Raw genomic sequence first — 17,605 nt, 5'->3', positions numbered from 1 at the left:
TATTGCAAATTCTGCTTTTTTTTTACACTAGGTCAGATGTTGCAATATTGTACAATGATCGTTCTGTTCTTGAAAACCATCACGTAAGTGCTGCTTATAGACTCATGCAAGAAGACGAGATGAATATCCTGGTAAATTTAACCAAAGATGACTGGAGGTAAGATCTACTGCATCATTCAAACAATCTCCGTATTTAAAAATAATAAAAAATGCCAGGAGTTCCCTGTGGAGTCTATTTTAAGAGTTCAAATTACAGGGAGAAACTTTGGCACTGGAGGGAGTAACAGATACTTAAAGTTTAGGGAAGGCTGCTGCAGTGTAAAGAAGACTACCTATAATTTTCCAAGTGAGGTCATGCATTTATGAGACATAGCATTGGGTTGTGTGGACAGTGTCTCAGATGAGATAGCTCTTCAGGGAAACCACAGTGCTGCCCCTCTTGAGCTAGGTTCCCTTTGCTAACAGTGGATTAAAACACTGGTGCACAGTCACACTCTGCTGCCAGCTTGAGCACTACTACCTGTGGGATTTCTGCTGTGGAACTTAGCACAGTGTAGTCACATCTTGGTTAAGCATTAAGAAACTGGTTATCTGGAGAGTCCAAAAATAATAAATTAATGGCCCACAAGCACTAAAGATATTTTTTCTTCCTCCTCTTCTTCTTCTTTTTCTTCTTCTTCTTCTTCTTCTTCTTCTTCTTTTTCTTCTCCTTCTCCTTCTTCCTCCTCTTCCTCCTCTTCCTCCTCTTCTTCCTCTTCTTCCTCTTCCTGAAGCAACTGGAAATATCAGCATCGTAACTGATATGTCACAAATACTAAGACCTGTAAGACCAAAATGAATAGCTGTTCCAGATAAGACTTTGTCCATTGTTAGAAAGGACACACATTATCTTTGCATATCTTTGATTGCTACATATAGCACTTAAAATATGAGTCTTATATGTGTTTCTATAGACACAGATATTATCTAGAGATCTAAAAATGACTAGGTGGACTGTGAAGAGAGAGGTAGCCCACTTCCAGGAAAGTCTCCCACTGTGAATGATGGCACTATGCATAACAAAGATATATTATGCTTAATTTATATTTCCACAAAACTATACGTTTATAAAGGAATATAATATCCTCTGTGCCTGGAAGGATCATGGGACAGATCCTCTTAGAAACTATGCTAAAGCACATGGAGGACAGGGAGGTGATTAATGGCAGCCAGCATGACTTCACCAGGGGCAAATCCTGTCTGACCAACTTGGTGGCTTTCTGTGGTGGGGTAACTGCGGCAGAACACCTCTAAATGATGCATTTATTGAATGTAGGTCTACTGATTCTTTTGGGTTTCAATCCATTATTTTTCTGTAGCTACTCTCAAACACTTAATATTAAAATATTTTTAATTTTTTATTAAATACAACATGAGAGAGGAAGCATACAGTTTTTCATCCTCATAAAAGATTCCTTCTCATAGGATACTAGTTTGGATTTAATTATCATAAAGTTTGTGTTGTAAATTTAGTTCTCAAGAAAGATCACTGGAAGTAAATTGTAAACTTCAGCAGTAATTGTCCTATACACCTAGATTTTCATTACCAATGTGAGTCAGCTGTGCTCTGCTTGGAATTATTTGGGCCACATAGTTTTGTTGCTGATAGGTCTCTCTGACCTTAATTTTGCTTGTCCTAGCTATTGACTGTGGAGAAACGATTATGCCAGTTGACAGTCATCAGAAGCTGGTATTCTGTATAGTAAAACCATTGTTGTAGAGAGGTAGCAGTTTTCAGATCTTCAGACTTGTTGCCTTCTGTGGTTTTTTTAAGTGTTGCTGTTTCATATTGTGTTTTAACAAAGTATGCCTCCAAGTAGCAATGGGCAGATGTTCTTCAGATGAATTTCAGTTCAGGACTGGATCAAGGATGGCTTGATTCCCCAGTCCTGGCTTCTTCATTACTGAGGACCAAAATAACTTAGTATAGTTTGGGAATCCTTGCAGCAACATGCAGTCATTCCAGCTGACAGAAATCTCGCTGCTTGCTAGTGCAGTGCATCCCACTTGTTCCCTTTTGTTATGTCACTGGGAAAAAGAGTGATAGGGTGGAAACTCCTGTGAGAGAAAACATGTCCCGATTGAAAGAAGAGTATGATTTCCTGGTGTGCGATGTCTATACATATTTCTGCAGTGGACTGTGACAGAACAAAGGGAGAAATGTGTTAAATTGTGTTCCCATACCTGAAGCACATTTTGCACAGATTTTTCAGTTTGATCTTCCCACAGTTCTTTCTATTATCAACCCTTTGCTCTAGCTTCTGTTGTATTTCATTTCTCTATGGGTTTTGAACCTGCAATAAACTACCACATTCCTTCAGAAGTTGCTTAATCTCCGATCCACCAAAAGGTGGATTTGCCCTCGCTTTTCAGTCTCCTCTCACTGTAACACAATTTGGATTTCTTAGAGGATTTTATTTTTGTTCTATAAGTTTTGTTTCCATACACTGGCTGCACAGATTCAGCCACTATTACATGCAGCCAGTTTGAAGTTGGTGGGATTTAGCAACCAGAGAAGGCAAAATTTATGGTCTCGTGTTGAGGTTATTCAGTACAACTTAGAAGAGATGTATGAACTGACTAATAAGCTCAAGCAACTAAATGAAGACACTCAGTTGCGTATTTTGTCACTTAGTTGGGCAATTACAATCTGTGCTTTCAAACAAACTGGTAACTCCCGAAGTGCCAGTCTGAGAATCTGCATAACCTCTTGAAGTCTAATACTTAATTTAGAGGGTCAGTCATGGAAATGATGGTTTTCTGCTATTCGTTTCTAATATCCAAAAATTAGATGTTACCTTGTCATCAGAAACACTTCTTCATCAGTGCAATGACAGATCTGTTAGACACTTAAAAGAGGCTCTTCAAGTTTCTGATTATTACTAGAGTAAACTTCTTGGATCTATACTGAAATTCATGCTGTTAGACTAACACTTCTGAAGTTAGCACTGAGTCAAATTGGTAGTAAATTGAAATGATCATTTGTTCTACTTTTTAATGTGCTTCCCGGCACTGATTGATGTCTTAACTACTGTCAGTTCTGTTTTCTTGAGTTGCAACGATTTAATTTCTTTAAAGTTTAATATCCCTGCCTATTTAAACTGTGGTTCTGCTAATTATTTCAGCAAGATAAAGCAAAATGACTGAGAATTACTTTATAGTGTTAGATTTTCTTTTCTACATGTTAATGTTCAGGAGATAAACGAACTAATAAACTGTCAGCTTCAATTAAATTTAAAACACAAGGTTTGGGTCTGAGCAGGGAAACAGTGCCAGCATTCTGATCAGGATGTCCTTTGTGGATAATGCATGTGACATTCATAGTCATTTCTCACTCTTTTCTCAACTCTGAAAATATATTCTGGTCTTCCGTATTATCTTGTTCCTCTCACTTAGTGCCCCTGTATAACTAAAGAGAAATCCCTTTTTGTCCCCCTTCCTCCTTTGATTTAGCAGGCTTCTGCTAAATCAAGTACTTTGTGTGTTACATTGACAGTTATAGGTGGTTGGACAGTATTGTCTCAGATAATTCCAGTCGTAAGGCATATGATGATATATTGCCTGATAATGTTATAAAAGGCTAACAAAACAATATGCAATATATATAATGCATCACAAACAGCTGTTCTTTCACAAATTTGCTTGGGAGTCTTCTGTCTCAGGATTGCCATAACTTGTGAGTTGATCCTTGTGTCTTCAGTTCCCAATTTACTTTTGCTCATCTTAGCCTATTCCTGCATTTTTTCATTAGTTTCCAGCTGGCTAATGCCTGTCACGAAAAAATCCAGGTAAAGCTGATTGGTTTTATTGGTTAACTACTCTGAGAAATTTATGTGCCGTTCCTCCTCTCCTGTTTATTACAGCATTATTTGTGTAATTTTTTCACATAGCTTGCATCTGTTTTTTACAGCGTCCAATCCATAGGGCATATGGATATAGAAGGGTTAAAAAAGGGTGGCAGCATGGGATATGACAGCTTACTTAAGAAAAATAGGGTTTATATACCCAAACCCAGTCATGTTCCAGTTATGGGCCCCCAAAAATGCTATTAATTGTAAGAGAATATTGTTACCACTTCCCATTATAGAACTAAAGACAACAACACCTATGAATCTTTTTTGCCATGGTAGCATGAGCAATGCTAACTGTATTATCTCAATGCTTGTAGCTGTGGACTGCTTAATGAAATAGGCAGAGATTTCTGTCCAGGAGTTACCTATGAGGCTGCCTGAGGTCTCCTTCAATATGGAAGTTGAGATTTTTTTTTTCCCTAGGAGACAGTCTGGGAAGTCTTTAAGTCCAAGACTTAAAGCATCTGTGCTATGATGATAGACTAAGCATTTGTAGCTCTAGTAGAGGTTTATTTAGTATTTCCCCTTCAGTTCTCAATTTTCTGTCCCTATATTGATGATGAATGGGGGCACAGGCAGGAAACAACTGCAGACTGTAGGTGAAGAGCCTCTCCTTTGCTCTTAAGCAGCTCGAAATCTTCAGGAGTGTGTGAGGAGGACAGTGCTACGCTGTTTGATCCTTATTCTGGTGATGGAGGTAACAATTGGGGCTTGTCTGCATGACAGTAAGAGTAAGCTGGAACCAGCATCTTGTGTGTCTTGTGTAGTAGGAGTGAGCTTATTTCTGATTACTCTTAGAAGTTCCAACATGGAATGTTCCTAGGAAAATCTCCTGTAGAAAGAGAAAGTGATAATTATCTCAGTCTTACAAACAACATGGTTTAACAATGCAGCGCCCTCAGTTTTCCTGGAGTTAGCTGTTCTTTTATTTTTTATTTCTTTCCAATGGGTTTTGTTTTGAAGGGTACAGTTTCAAAGCATTGTGGAGGAGGAACAGTTGGGTTGCAAATTAATTAGTGTCTTATAAAGTCAGATAAGGTAAGGCGTTTTCCAAACACAAGTTGCTATGGCTGCATATTATTGAGTAGAAGTGAGAAGATTGAGTCTTTACCTAGTTACATCAAAGCAAATCAGGAATAAATACACAAAGTTAAATGAGGAGTATCAGCCTAAATATGCAATTAATTTGACTCAAAAGCAGCCTTGATAGTCTTGATAGTTATAACAAGCTATTCTAACAGCCCTAAAGAAAGCTGCAATTTACCTCTTTAAGATGTAGTTCTTTGAAAAAACTGCATTGCTGAGTAAATCAAAGATTCCCTTGTAATTGATACTTATACGTCCTTAACATTGAAGGTATACTCATGAAGATATATGCTACACTATCAAAGATTTAATGCGTTGGATTGTCCCTGATATACATGTAAGCGAGACTTGCACATAAATCCTCCTAGGTCATTTAAAAAGCATGTAAATAAAGACCCAGTAGACTCCTACATGGTCTATATACAGTTTTCTACATCAAGTGAACAAAATGTTCCAAATCATTAATTATTGTTGACAAAATTGATGTACTTTCATATATAATGAGAATTAATACACTTTCTTCCATGAGTCATGTTTTACTATTTTTATATTCATTTAATAGAAAGCTGATGGACTAGCCAACATCTTTGACCATTATTCCAATACACAGATAAATTATAAAACATGAACTTGTTCTGATTCCTGAAATAATAATTAAGGTAGTTTTAGCTGAAGGGTAGTTTGACATAATGTTCAGACATTGGTATAATTTTGATGGTGTTTCAGGTGTAATATCTCTTGCTTTTCTGAGTGTTTCCACAGTCTTACAAGGTTTAATGTTGTGTCTGCTCTGCACTAATATGAGGGTGGTAGTAAAGGTCAAATATATCCTCTTGTGTGGTGGTAAGCCTGGAGATCAACTGGTTTTTGAACACTCTACAGTTGTAAAAATAGGGAAAGACTTATAATGGGTGACAGAACTGCATGTAATTTTAGTTTATACACTAGAAAAGAGGAATTAAGAAACAGTGTGACTCTGAAATAATAACTGCAGGGTGCATTTTCTGAAGTACATTACTTTCACAGAATCCCTTTAGGATACAACATTAAAGTTGTTAATAATTTATTAAAATGTTTTTTAAAATGTAACAAAATGCGTGATGTTGTTTAAAAAGTTATAAATTAACAGGTGCTGCTTAAACAAATGTACCATACATAGAATAAATTAATTGTAATCAGTTATTTTCCTTTTAATTATTCCTAGGGAGTTGCGTAGCTTGGTCATTGAGATGGTCTTGTCTACAGATATGTCGGGTCATTTTCAACAAATTAAAACAATGCGGCATACTCTACAGCAAACAGAAGGGTAGGTTATTTTCCATTGTGTTCATTATCTATAGTCTTTCAATGAGCTCATGTACAAGAACAGAATTGAAATATTTGCTTTTGTTTTGAGATAATTGGAGCGTGTCCTTGAATTTACAGGGTAGACAAAGCCAAAGCCATGTCTTTGATTCTACATGCAGCAGACATAAGCCATCCAGCAAAATCCTGGGAACTGCACTACCGGTGGACCATGGCCCTGATGGAGGAGTTTTTTCGACAGGTGCTGTTTTTTAAATCTCTTAATATATCTAGTTCAAGGAGCAATGGTTACCCAATTAAATCTTTTTCTAAGTCTAGCAGCAAGGATACTGTTGGTGGTGATTGACAAGCATAGTTAGTAGTATACATTCCTTGCTCTTCATACATACCACTGACATTAATTCAACTTTTATGTGCATGAATAACATGAAATTACAGCTCTATATCTATTTCAGCTGATACCAGGATTCTGAATGTTGTAGTGGGTTTTTTTTTCTTTCAATAATAATATAACTTGTCAAGCTGTTTTCATTTTGTAGACAGAGATTTATATACGCTTTGAGTTAAAAAGAAGCACCAGCAGGGTAAGATGAGCAGCTTGAAAACGGGAAGAATTCATGTTCAGCAAAGAAGGCAAAAAGTTGTCTCCATTTCACATTTCAGAAAGCTTTCCTATTTCTTTTCCTTGCCAGTGCTTGCCATACATACTCTGCATAGATCTGAAAGTTTTGCTTTTGCAACAGTCCAATCCAAAGCCAGAGGTTAGATGGCATCATCCTGATACTGTTGTGGACATATATTCTAAAACAAAAATGAAGATGCACCTTGTGAAAGTCTTTTCATTTCTTTGAAATACTGAATTCAAAGAGAAAGCTCAGTAGGTGTTGGTATCGCAGCTACCATTTTTTCAGTCTTCTCAGTAGGTGAAAAAAAACATTTCTCCAAAGTGAGAATACTCTCCCTGTAATGAATATTTGTGACTGTGCACATTTTTAACATTGCAGTTACTGAAGTACAATTGATAACTAAAATCCAGTCTAGGTATTACACAGTCTCTCAATTATCAGAGGTTTTAAAAGTCATTAATACAGATAATGGAACAGCATATGTCTGGCTCGTATTGGTTGTCATTATTTTGCTAGCCCTAGAAGGTTATTGCTCAGTTCCTAGAGGTTCTTTATATGAATTCACAGTCTGGAGCATCAAGGCATCCTTGACTCTGGGCTTTGCACTGCAGAGACAGATTGGGGAGCTGCTGCCTAAATCTGTGTAACTAATTGACTGAGTTTTGTGTAAAATATTGACTAGAATCATGAACTTGTTTCTGTAAATGGAATGATGAGGAGAAAGGAGGAGTCGATTTCTATATTCTATATATTTTCTATATCTATATTACTTGAAAAGGTCAGAAATGACCAACACTAAAAACATTTTAGACTCACAGAGAGAGTCTAAACAAAGCCCATGGGTCAGTGAGGCAATGTGTCCAGTCATGTGGATGTAACATTAGCAATAAACAGAACCACATTGGTCATTCAGTGCATGGGATCAAGTAATGTTTTAGTTATTCCTTTATTCTTTCATTAGAAGAAGTAAATGGGTCTCAAATAAGCTGCTCAAAGACTTGAGAAGACATTTAACAATACGATCAAATCACTATGTATGTATTTCTGCAACTCAGCAGTATAAAATGTGAAAGTCTCTCAGGCTGTAGAGAAGTGTGCAAGGAGCTGAATCCCTCTTTATACATACTACCAAGAACCGTGTGAGTGGAGTAGTTCCATCACATTTAAAGTGTAATGAAGAAATTGTACGTATACAAATACACTGAGCAGGGCAGATGCAGTATGTCTCCTGCTTCCTAGATAAACTACCTTGGTTGTGCATCCTCTCTGATCAGTTGATCTGAGCATGTGTGGTGGAAATCTCTGGTATTTCCAAATCTATGTCAGCCAAGGTGAAGTAGTCCAAATGTATAACCCACTAATTAATCCTCTTTTCATTAAAAATAGTAATTCAGGTACTTCTACTGCCTTATAGGAAAAAGCAGTAGAAACTGAAACAATTGATGCAAAAAACCAATGCTTTAACAAGCAGCTTTCAAAATAGGGAAGACTAGCAAAAAATGAACATTCCCCTAGGAAAAAAAACTTTTTAAATTGCAACTAACAGTTAAAATACATGCCGCTGTGAACTTCAGGGAAAAAGCCAAACAATGCTTTTAAGTTCTAAAGCAACAACTACAGAACGTGTGTTTTAATTCCAAGGAAAATCTGAGCTACTTGTTTAAAATAGAAGTACACCCACCCGTTTCAAACCCTTAAAAATGAAGAAAGGCATAGTTCAAATCACTCAAAGAAGTATCACAGCTCCTATAGCATTATGCTCTCACTCTGAATAGATCCAAAAGCACAAAAAGAGAATTTGTCCAGTGAGTTCAGAACCTGGGCAAGAAATTATTTTACTGTTTTGATCTTTATCTTGATTTTAAATCTCACAAAATGCTAATGATCGATTTAAATATCAGGACAGTGTCCATTATTACAATTTACAGTAGACTTAGACATATATGACATTTAAGTATCAACTATGTATTATATTAATTGCAAAGTCATGTATAATTGGGGTACAGAGCTACTTGAAAATATAAAAACCTCAGACTGATTCTTCGCTAGTGTAGAATTTTCTCTTTTTTAATTACAAAATCAATTGTTGTAGAAATCCTGTATCAAACTATGGCTGAAATTGTAGAACTACCTCAGTTTACATTATATCACAATCTACCTCCTGTATTTACATGCAGATAGCACTAGCAGTAAGTGTTCTTGTGTTCCTCTATGTTCTAAAGTAATATTAATAACCTTGGTCATATAATTTAAAGGCCAAAATAATAAAACTTTCCACTTTCATATGAAACACAATCTGCGAGCTACATCTGTTCCTGTGGCTGAAGTGGTTTTATTGCTATTATAGTTTGAAACTTTTCCCAAATCTAGTTCAAAGGTACATGATAAAAAAACTAAGGAAGGCTGATACTGCCCCCTTCATCCATCAGCTTCTAATGAGATCTGTGAGAAAATGGTATGATGGTGTACTGCTCCCCACTGAATTATCTTGGAACAGCACTCTCCATGACTTGCAATATGTAAAGCCATTTTACTTGAAAAACTAAGTTTTCCATATCTATAATGTCTTTACCTCCTGGGGCCAGGTTTGTTCAGCAACACAAATTGTAGCCTCCTTTGAAAGATGTTTCTTAGGTGGTTTTGAGTTACTAGACTTTATTTTGAGCTTTTGCAAGTAATTATCTACCATGATGAAAATGGAGATAACATCCTTCTGTCTGTTAAGACTCTTATGACAAAAAGGCTCTTTTAATGTGTTAGGTGTTGAGTGTTTTCAGAAATAGGTTGTACAAATAATCTTAGTAGTGAAATTGGACTTGTGCTTTTTTAAGGCTTCAGCAGCAGAGGGACATGCTTGCTACTGTAGATGAGTTCAAGTCAGGTTGTGCCCTTGACCTGTGTAAATCCATTGGAGAAATTTTACATGTTGGATTCACCAGTGTAGTAGAAGGAAACACTTAGCGTTTGGCATAGTGTTACAAATGTCTAAGTATCTCCAGTCCCATTAAATCTAGGATCAGCAGGACTAAACTGTGATTATTGAAGGACTTCATATATGGTAAATCTCCTTGGCAGATGCCTTGCTCTTGAAAAGAAATTGCTTGAAATAAGTTCCTTTATACAAAAATGGTCAACTGTAAGTTAGAATTTTGACTTTTACTTTTCCTGAAAATTTAAAGATTAACAATAAGAGGGTTTTTTTGCCTGTGGGTTGTTTTTATTTAGGAATATAAGTGAACAAAATAATCTATTGGATAACTACTTAGAATGTTCATATTCCTTTGTCTCTCTGCCCAACTAACAAATATGTGCTTATAAATGTTAAACATTGTTGTTTGCAGGGAGACAAGGAGGCTGCTTTAGGTCTTCAGTTTTCCCCACTCTGTGACCGCAACTCTACATTGGTAGCTCAGTCCCAAATAGGTAATGATAAATTGTGTTTTTTCCTGTATGTGTAGGTGCATGTAAAATCATGCGGACATTTCTTATACCCATTTTGAATTTTAAATGTGCCAAATGCCACCATAAAAAAAAAAGGTATTTATTTGCATCTATCTATTCACCAAACTCATGCTCTTACGGTAGAAATTTGATTGGTCTCAAAAGATTGTGAAGTAATTTCAGCATATGTGATGCCAAGGAGGGGAAGGAAAGGGAGTAGCTGAAGTGCTAGACATTAGCCCAGCTCTTATAGTACCTACTTTAGGGTTTGGTAGATCACATCCTCAGACAGATTGACTCTTGCTCAAGAACTCACAAGTCTGTCTCTACTACAATCTGAAAGCCTGGTAGCGTTTTGTAGATGCATCTCGAAATTAATGCATATGTCAGGCCTCTGGATTGTGGTTAAGACTGTCAGTGTGGCAGGATCAAACTACACAGGGTCGAGCCTCCTTCAGCTGACAAAGCCTGTTGCTTTCTGTTCCTGTCAATCCTAATTGCATTTTGTTCAACAAATTTCAGCTTCCCAATTTCATATATGTGGCTTGGCTCTCTCTATCCCTGTTTCCATCAACAATAATAAGGAAATAAAAATTGGTAAAGATCACTGGGGGTAGTCAAGAGGAGATACCTTAGAAGCATATTGAGTAAAGCAATATGACCAACGAACAGCTGTATGTCCTACCAACAGCCATACTTTTTATACGAGTGAACACAGTACTCAGGGAGAGATTCTAGACATGACGGTGTCTTATCCTTGAACTGAAGCATGTCATCCTGCCTGATCTTTACACTCAAAATGTCCTGTATTACATTTCACTGGGATTTGTCATACCTACTGTAGAAGGGAAGCTGGATCCTAAGCTGAAGCACTGTTCATAGAATCATAGAATGCTAGATTGGAAGGAACCTCAGGGAACGTCCGGTCCAGCTGTTAGGTGATATGTAGTTTAAATGAGATGGCTCAGAAGCTCATCAAAGCTGAGCCTTAAAAGTGCCCAGTGTAGAGGGATCTACCAGTTCCCTGGGGAGATTATTCTGTGTTGCTCACATTTGTGCTGTCTCACATGGTTAGAGTATGAAGACATCTGCAAAGCCATTGCTAGCTCATGTTTTAGCTTTCTTTTTTTTTTTTTTCTGTTAAGTGCTCAGTAGAGAATAATGTTTCATTCTTTCACTATGTCATTCCATACCTTGATGAGCACTTTAAAATGTAAAAGACATTGTTCAGAGCTGACATCTCAGAACTGTGGGATGAATGCTGTCTCCTAAGGATATTACTTGTTCTCTTCACTGATTTGACAGAACACTCCTACACACTGTGAAATAACACTTTACCTCCACAGAATAATAAACAGCAGTTAGAAATATTAACTCCTTGGCAAGAAGCTCCTAATGGTGAGATAGTATGACTTCTAGTCCCCTGGATCAACAGTAGCTTCCCTTCTATTCAATATTTAATATTAATTTCAAATGGTGTGTTCTGCAGTGCATAAAATTTTCAAGAAAAATGAAGGAAAAGCTGTAATTATTAATGTTTAGTTATATCTATATAGCATCTGATGTTTCTGGTTTTAATTCTGCTTTTTAAACTGGCAGTATCTATGATATTGAATTATGACTACGGTCAGATAATCAGACTGACATCAAGTATTTATCTTTAGATTTAAGAACTGTGAAAATGTAAAATCTGATTTTCTCTCTTTTACTTCTATAGGTTTCATTGATTTCATAGTAGAACCTACATTTTCTCTTCTTACCGACTCAATGGAGAAAATTGTTATGCCTCTTATAGAGGAAGCATCAAAGTCTGAAAGTCCTGCGTTTGGGACACCTAGGTATGAATACACTTGTTGGCTGTTTGACTAGTATAAACTAACACAATAATGTCATTCTCAGAATTATGGCATTTATATCAACAGTTGGAAAAGTAACAAATAGCTGTACAGTATTGCCACCATGTGGTGGTATGGTGTATTGTAATAAGTTATTACTCCTTTGTGGACGATTGTGCTTATAAAAGGTAAAATCACAATAATGAGCTGAATACACACATATAAAATAAAGTTGATTTTCTATGGAATATCATATAACATTTTTTTCCTTTGATTATAATCTTTAAAACAGATTATTGAAATTCCCAGTTTTCTTACCTTGAGCCATTTTCAGTATATTTTTACTTGACAGTACCAAAAGTCATTCTTTCTTTTCTGAAAGACAATTGGAAGTAGAACTGGCGAAAGTGGTTTCATGGAGTTTTTTTCCTGGTAACTTTCCTTCTTCACATTTCCATTTTTGTATTATTTTATACATACACCTGAGACAAAATTGATTCCACTTAAATTCCATTTGAGAGCTCTAAATACAGTATAAGTGAGATGCAGGGGAGTTGTTTCCCAATAAAGCTCTTGATTTTTGCATCATGATAGAAGCTGCCTGTAAAACAAAGTAGCCATGACAGACAATGTTGTCTGGGTGACTCCACATCGAAAGCATTATTCAATAATCAGATGCTGCTTTTGCAAATATTGCCTCTGTTTCCACATTTTTTTTCTTTTGAAAACTGTAATCTGAACTTTCCCTGAGGATATCACTATAATAACTCTGCAGGGCAATTTTTCATTTGCTGTGCATTAGTTAGATTTTAATAGCAAAATGATGAACGTAGGTCTTTTCTGGTCATCAGTTTACTTTACATGTAATTCAGTTACTAGAAGTAAGTAGATGTTAATCAAAGCAGGTATCTATGACAGAATTCTTAGTGTTTTGGGGAGCAGTGTTAAACTAAGGCATTATTGATAACAAATTTGTTTACCTAACCATTTCTTCACAAATGACTGATTAGCAGCTGCAAATGATTAGTAACTACAGGCTTCATTTTTCGGTTTTGTTTATGACTGAGCGGTAGATGGACAAAGGCTTATAACACAGCAAAGCTTCCTTGTGTGAGGTGTATTATAAAGGGTTCTTTTCTTAGTAAGGAATCAAGAGCTACACTAACAAAGAGAGTGGCAAGCCTATGGCATGATACAAAAGTGTCCGAGCCAGGCGAATTGCACAAACACTGCTGCGTGGATGCCATGAGTATATGGTGTGGCATTCAGTGTAGCACCTGGAAAACACTAGAATTATAGCCTATATTTTCTGTTCCATCCCATTCAACATCCCTGGAACACAGAGAAATTACAATTAACTCTTCTTGTGCGATTTTTGCTGATATGTTCATTGCAAATGTATTTTCTGATTAATGCAAATCTATTTATATGCATATTAACATCTGTCTTTGGTACAAATGAGATAAATCATGTGGCATAATGGAGTAAACAAAGCCTGGTATGACACGATTACATGTACAAGACCAGAAATAGATTGGATTTTTTTAATCCTATTTAAAAAAAGTTCATTCTTATATTCTGACCGTTACATGTATCTGCATATTCACATATGAATGAACAATTTGACTTCCACCTTACCTTACATGTAAGGTGACTACAGTAGCTCTTAAGTAGATTTTAAAGCCACTGAGGTAAACCCTGCTTTAACTACACTTTAAAGCATGTACCTTGAAGAGAATTTTGGGCTGAAGCTAAACTAACTTACTTGTCATATACTTTAGTGTCTTGCTTTTTCAAATGAGTCAACAAATCACAATCAGATGTTTTTCCTTTGAGTCCCAAAGACATGGTTCATTGTTTCAAAGCACAACTAAGAAGCTGCTCAAAAATGGCTACATAAACATTCTTTAAGATCCAATTTACAAGTAATGTATTTTCAGCTGTCACTTTTTTTTCCCCTGGAAAAAAGTTGGTAAAATCTGGACCCGGGTTACAGCTTTATAAGTTGAAGAAATGTCTTGTATTTTAGGTCCTAAGGAATTTGATTCAAATTGTTTGTTTATTATTAAAATTGCCTAACTGTATTCATAATTTAGGGGATTTTCCCTTCTGCAGCCAAAATAGTTTGGGAGCAGCAAGCAATGCTGAAGCACAAAGACGACCCAGTTTTAAAAGTACAAGTGATGGAGGAGCTCATACAGAAAATTCGCTATCATCTGTAGACCTAGTGAGCTTTAAGGACAACTTAATGAAGATCATTCAAGCAAACAAAGAAAGATGGAAAGAATTAGCAGTAGAAGGTATGATATACTAAGGTGGAATGTTTTCCTAGGTTACTCCCTAAGATCTCTCCTACTTTAATTTTTTAATTTCCTTCAACCTACAAAAATACGTAGTTGTCTTGTATTCACAGATTTTATGTCTTAATCTTGGTTTAGATGGTCTTGTTTTGCTGTCCCAGGAAGTATAAAGAAATGTGGGTGGTCAGGGGATGAGAGAAAATCTTATAGCCTGTACACTAAGCCTCTGGGCTGCTCAGCTTATCTTTAGAGGTCTGATTTAGAAATGTGCGTTCTTACCAATTTAATCATAACTGATACTGGCATCTGCTTTAAATGCCAAAATCAACAATTCAAATTAGTATGTGCTGCCACATTTCTTTAGAAACATAGAAGTTGTACTTTGCTATTAGAAATGCTATTTGTTCCCTACTGTATGAAACAGATTTCACTATTGCAGGCTTCTTGGGACTATGCTGTAGGCAATTATTTAAATGATTCAGTGAATTTAAAGATTTGGGCAATCACAGCATGTATCAGACCCAGACAAGGCAAAAAGTGACTCTTCTTTTGCCAGTTGATAGTAAAGTCAAACTCGCATCAAGCATCCTAGTTCATAAGCCATACAGAAGTTTGTCTGGTATTACAATTCTCTGAGTAGTATTTGTAATAATTGTTGAGCACAATTTATAACCTTGGTCCTAGTTAAGTGAATGGGATTTGGGAATATTTTGTCCAACATCTGTGTTGTTTCCGAGTAAGTACCCAGAATATTTCAGTGCAGCCTTTCATTACTGGGACTGGTCTTGCTGTACACAACCTGATACTGACTGCAGGGAATGGTATCCTGGGAGCCAATGCCAGCCTTGTCTTTCATCCCATCATCCAAAACAGCACCTTTTTTTTTTTTTCCCTCAAAGAGGTGTCAGACAATACAGAAAAACACTGCTGAGCAGTGCTAAATTCTAATTTAATGATAAATTACAAATGAATATTCTCATTAGGGGAATATTAAGTAAGAGCAAACTTTCATCGTGTATTCTGAAAATGACTTGAGAGTTAGGTAGAAGGGGCAGCTAAGGAGTAGATTTAACTCATACTGTCTCTTCTTTATGAGTGGCTTCATGTGATTGAACACATCTTTTGGTGTTATCCAACTGTTGCCAAATGGTTAAAAAAACAAAGCTGCTAATTGGTGATGATCGGTAATAATAGCAGAGCATCAGAGTGCCCAAGACCACTTAGCTAGAGCCTGCAGAAATCAAGCAGACCTACGTGCAAGATTCTTCAATACAGAAGAATAGAGAACCTGCTGTCTGGGGGTTTGAGATTTCCAGTTACATCTAACTAACCAGTTTGATTTTGGTACACCAGCTTTTTTGGTATATTGTTTTGGAGGTGTTGAGTGCTATTCAAAAGATAATTTCCCCTTCATTTCCAATGCTTTCTAGCAGTCTTTAAATTACTGATAGATTTAGCGCAGTTTACTGGGGTTTTGACAGCCATTGGAAATACAAAGCTTCTCACAGCAAGAGATTTAAGAATTGTTTTTTTATACAGTCAATATTAACGTGAGTCCTGGCATTATCCAGGAAACTCTGTGCATGCTTTCTACTGCGAAAAACAGAGCTGTTAACGTTCAGGACTCCATGGGCTTTGTTGAGATTGTAGTTGTCTGTATTCTAGGATGTCCTTCTCTTCTTCTATCAACATGATTAATCAAGAATGTGTAAGTATTTACCGAGCATAGTTACGTAATTACAGTAGAACGTACAGTGCTCCACAAAAAATGTACACTGCTCCACAAAACAAACGCACAAATGGGCAGCCTTCAGACAAAGTGTTTAAGGCAAAGCAGGAAGTATAATTGGGCTTTACATTCCACCCCCTGACTTAAACATTTGTCATGGAACTCAAATCCAAAACTCAGGTCCATGCTGTCTATAGTGGTGACCCTTATCAGAAGGGGAGAGGATAAGGAGAATAAGGCCGAGGAAGAGAGAAGGAAGCGGTAGTCACATCCCAGATCCACGAGCTATCAACTTGCCCAGTTGAAAGATATGGGGTATTTCCCGGATCCACGAGCTGCCAACTCACACCCTGGCCTCTTTTGACTTGTACAGTTGAAAGACAAGAGGAGTTTGCAATCGGGGTATACCCGATAGAGGAAGGAAGATAGGGAGGAAAAGATAACCAGGATGGCATGTGTGATTATCCAAAATGTTTAAGGCAAAGAAAGAAGCATAGTTGGGCTTTACACCGTTTTTTGCAAGCACGGTGTGGGCACTTATTCTGTAAGTGGGCACTAAGGACTGCTGGAAAAGAGGTGTTCACTAAGTGAGTGTAGCCCCCTATAGAGCTTCCTCTAAGGTAGCCCATAAGTTCCATGTCACGTAATGGGAAAAGTAATTTTCTCCAACTGGTCCAGGTCAGCGGTATATCTGCTCTGAAGCTGCACTCTGCAAAGGCTGAAAATCCTTAATTAAACTGTGCAAATTTAACATCTAGTAAAGAATGCAAATATTGAAATACACCCCTTTTCCACTTGAAATTCCTTTCAGATTTCACTCAAGTTTGACTAAGCTTGTAAGTGAATAACCTGAGACCTTGAACCTCAGATAACTTGTTCCATCCTGTCTGGATCTCCTGTTGTCTTCCTTGATTCCTATTGCTTGATGAGAAGTCTTTAGGTCGCTCTGGGCGTATGTATGAATTAGTGGTTTTTTCATATATTAGTAGGAGTACATACCAAGGGAAGAAATGCCTTGTGAAAGAGTGTTGTTATTGCTGTCATTGTTCCTAGCTAGATATTTTATGACAAGATGCAAAGAGCTGAGTGCACTGAGGAGGTCGTGTGTATGAGGGCAGTATACCATGGTAGTAAAGCAGGCTGGTGCTTAGCACAGATCTCCAAACACACTTCCTGAGCTATAACAAACAGTACTTGTGCTGTTAAAAGAACCATCTGTATTCTTTTCAGTGGGCTCTGCAAACACTAGACGTGGTTTCCCAGATTAGTTCACAGGCTGAGAGGTTGCCTCTATAAAATGTAATAATACAGCAGGGTCTTAGGAGAAGTTGTCTCTCTAAAATCTAGTAATACGGAAGCACGTGTATAATACTATAGAAAGGAAACTAGCAAC

General features: G+C 36.9%; 1 protein-coding gene across 7 annotated transcripts in view; it reads left to right on the top strand.

The window, feature by feature from the left end:
- Positions 1-17,605, top strand: part of PDE1A (phosphodiesterase 1A) — a 151,925-nt gene that overhangs the window by 120,322 nt on the left and 13,998 nt on the right. For all 7 annotated transcript variants that reach the window (XM_054070309.1, XM_054070310.1, XM_054070308.1 and 4 more), the window contains 6 exons: positions 32-157; positions 6,181-6,282; positions 6,402-6,522; positions 10,249-10,330; positions 12,066-12,186; positions 14,299-14,483. In XM_054070309.1, coding sequence (XP_053926284.1) covers positions 32-157; positions 6,181-6,282; positions 6,402-6,522; positions 10,249-10,330; positions 12,066-12,186; positions 14,299-14,483 — 737 coding nt within the window. The remainder of the gene's footprint in view (positions 1-31; positions 158-6,180; positions 6,283-6,401; positions 6,523-10,248; positions 10,331-12,065; positions 12,187-14,298; positions 14,484-17,605) is intronic.

The sequence above is a fragment of the Cuculus canorus genome, chromosome 6 (assembly GCF_017976375.1).
Source record: "Cuculus canorus isolate bCucCan1 chromosome 6, bCucCan1.pri, whole genome shotgun sequence".
Lineage (NCBI taxonomy): Eukaryota > Metazoa > Chordata > Aves > Cuculiformes > Cuculidae > Cuculus > Cuculus canorus.
Note: the sequence above shows the minus strand (reverse complement) of the source record. Positions and strands in the feature narration are given on the sequence as shown.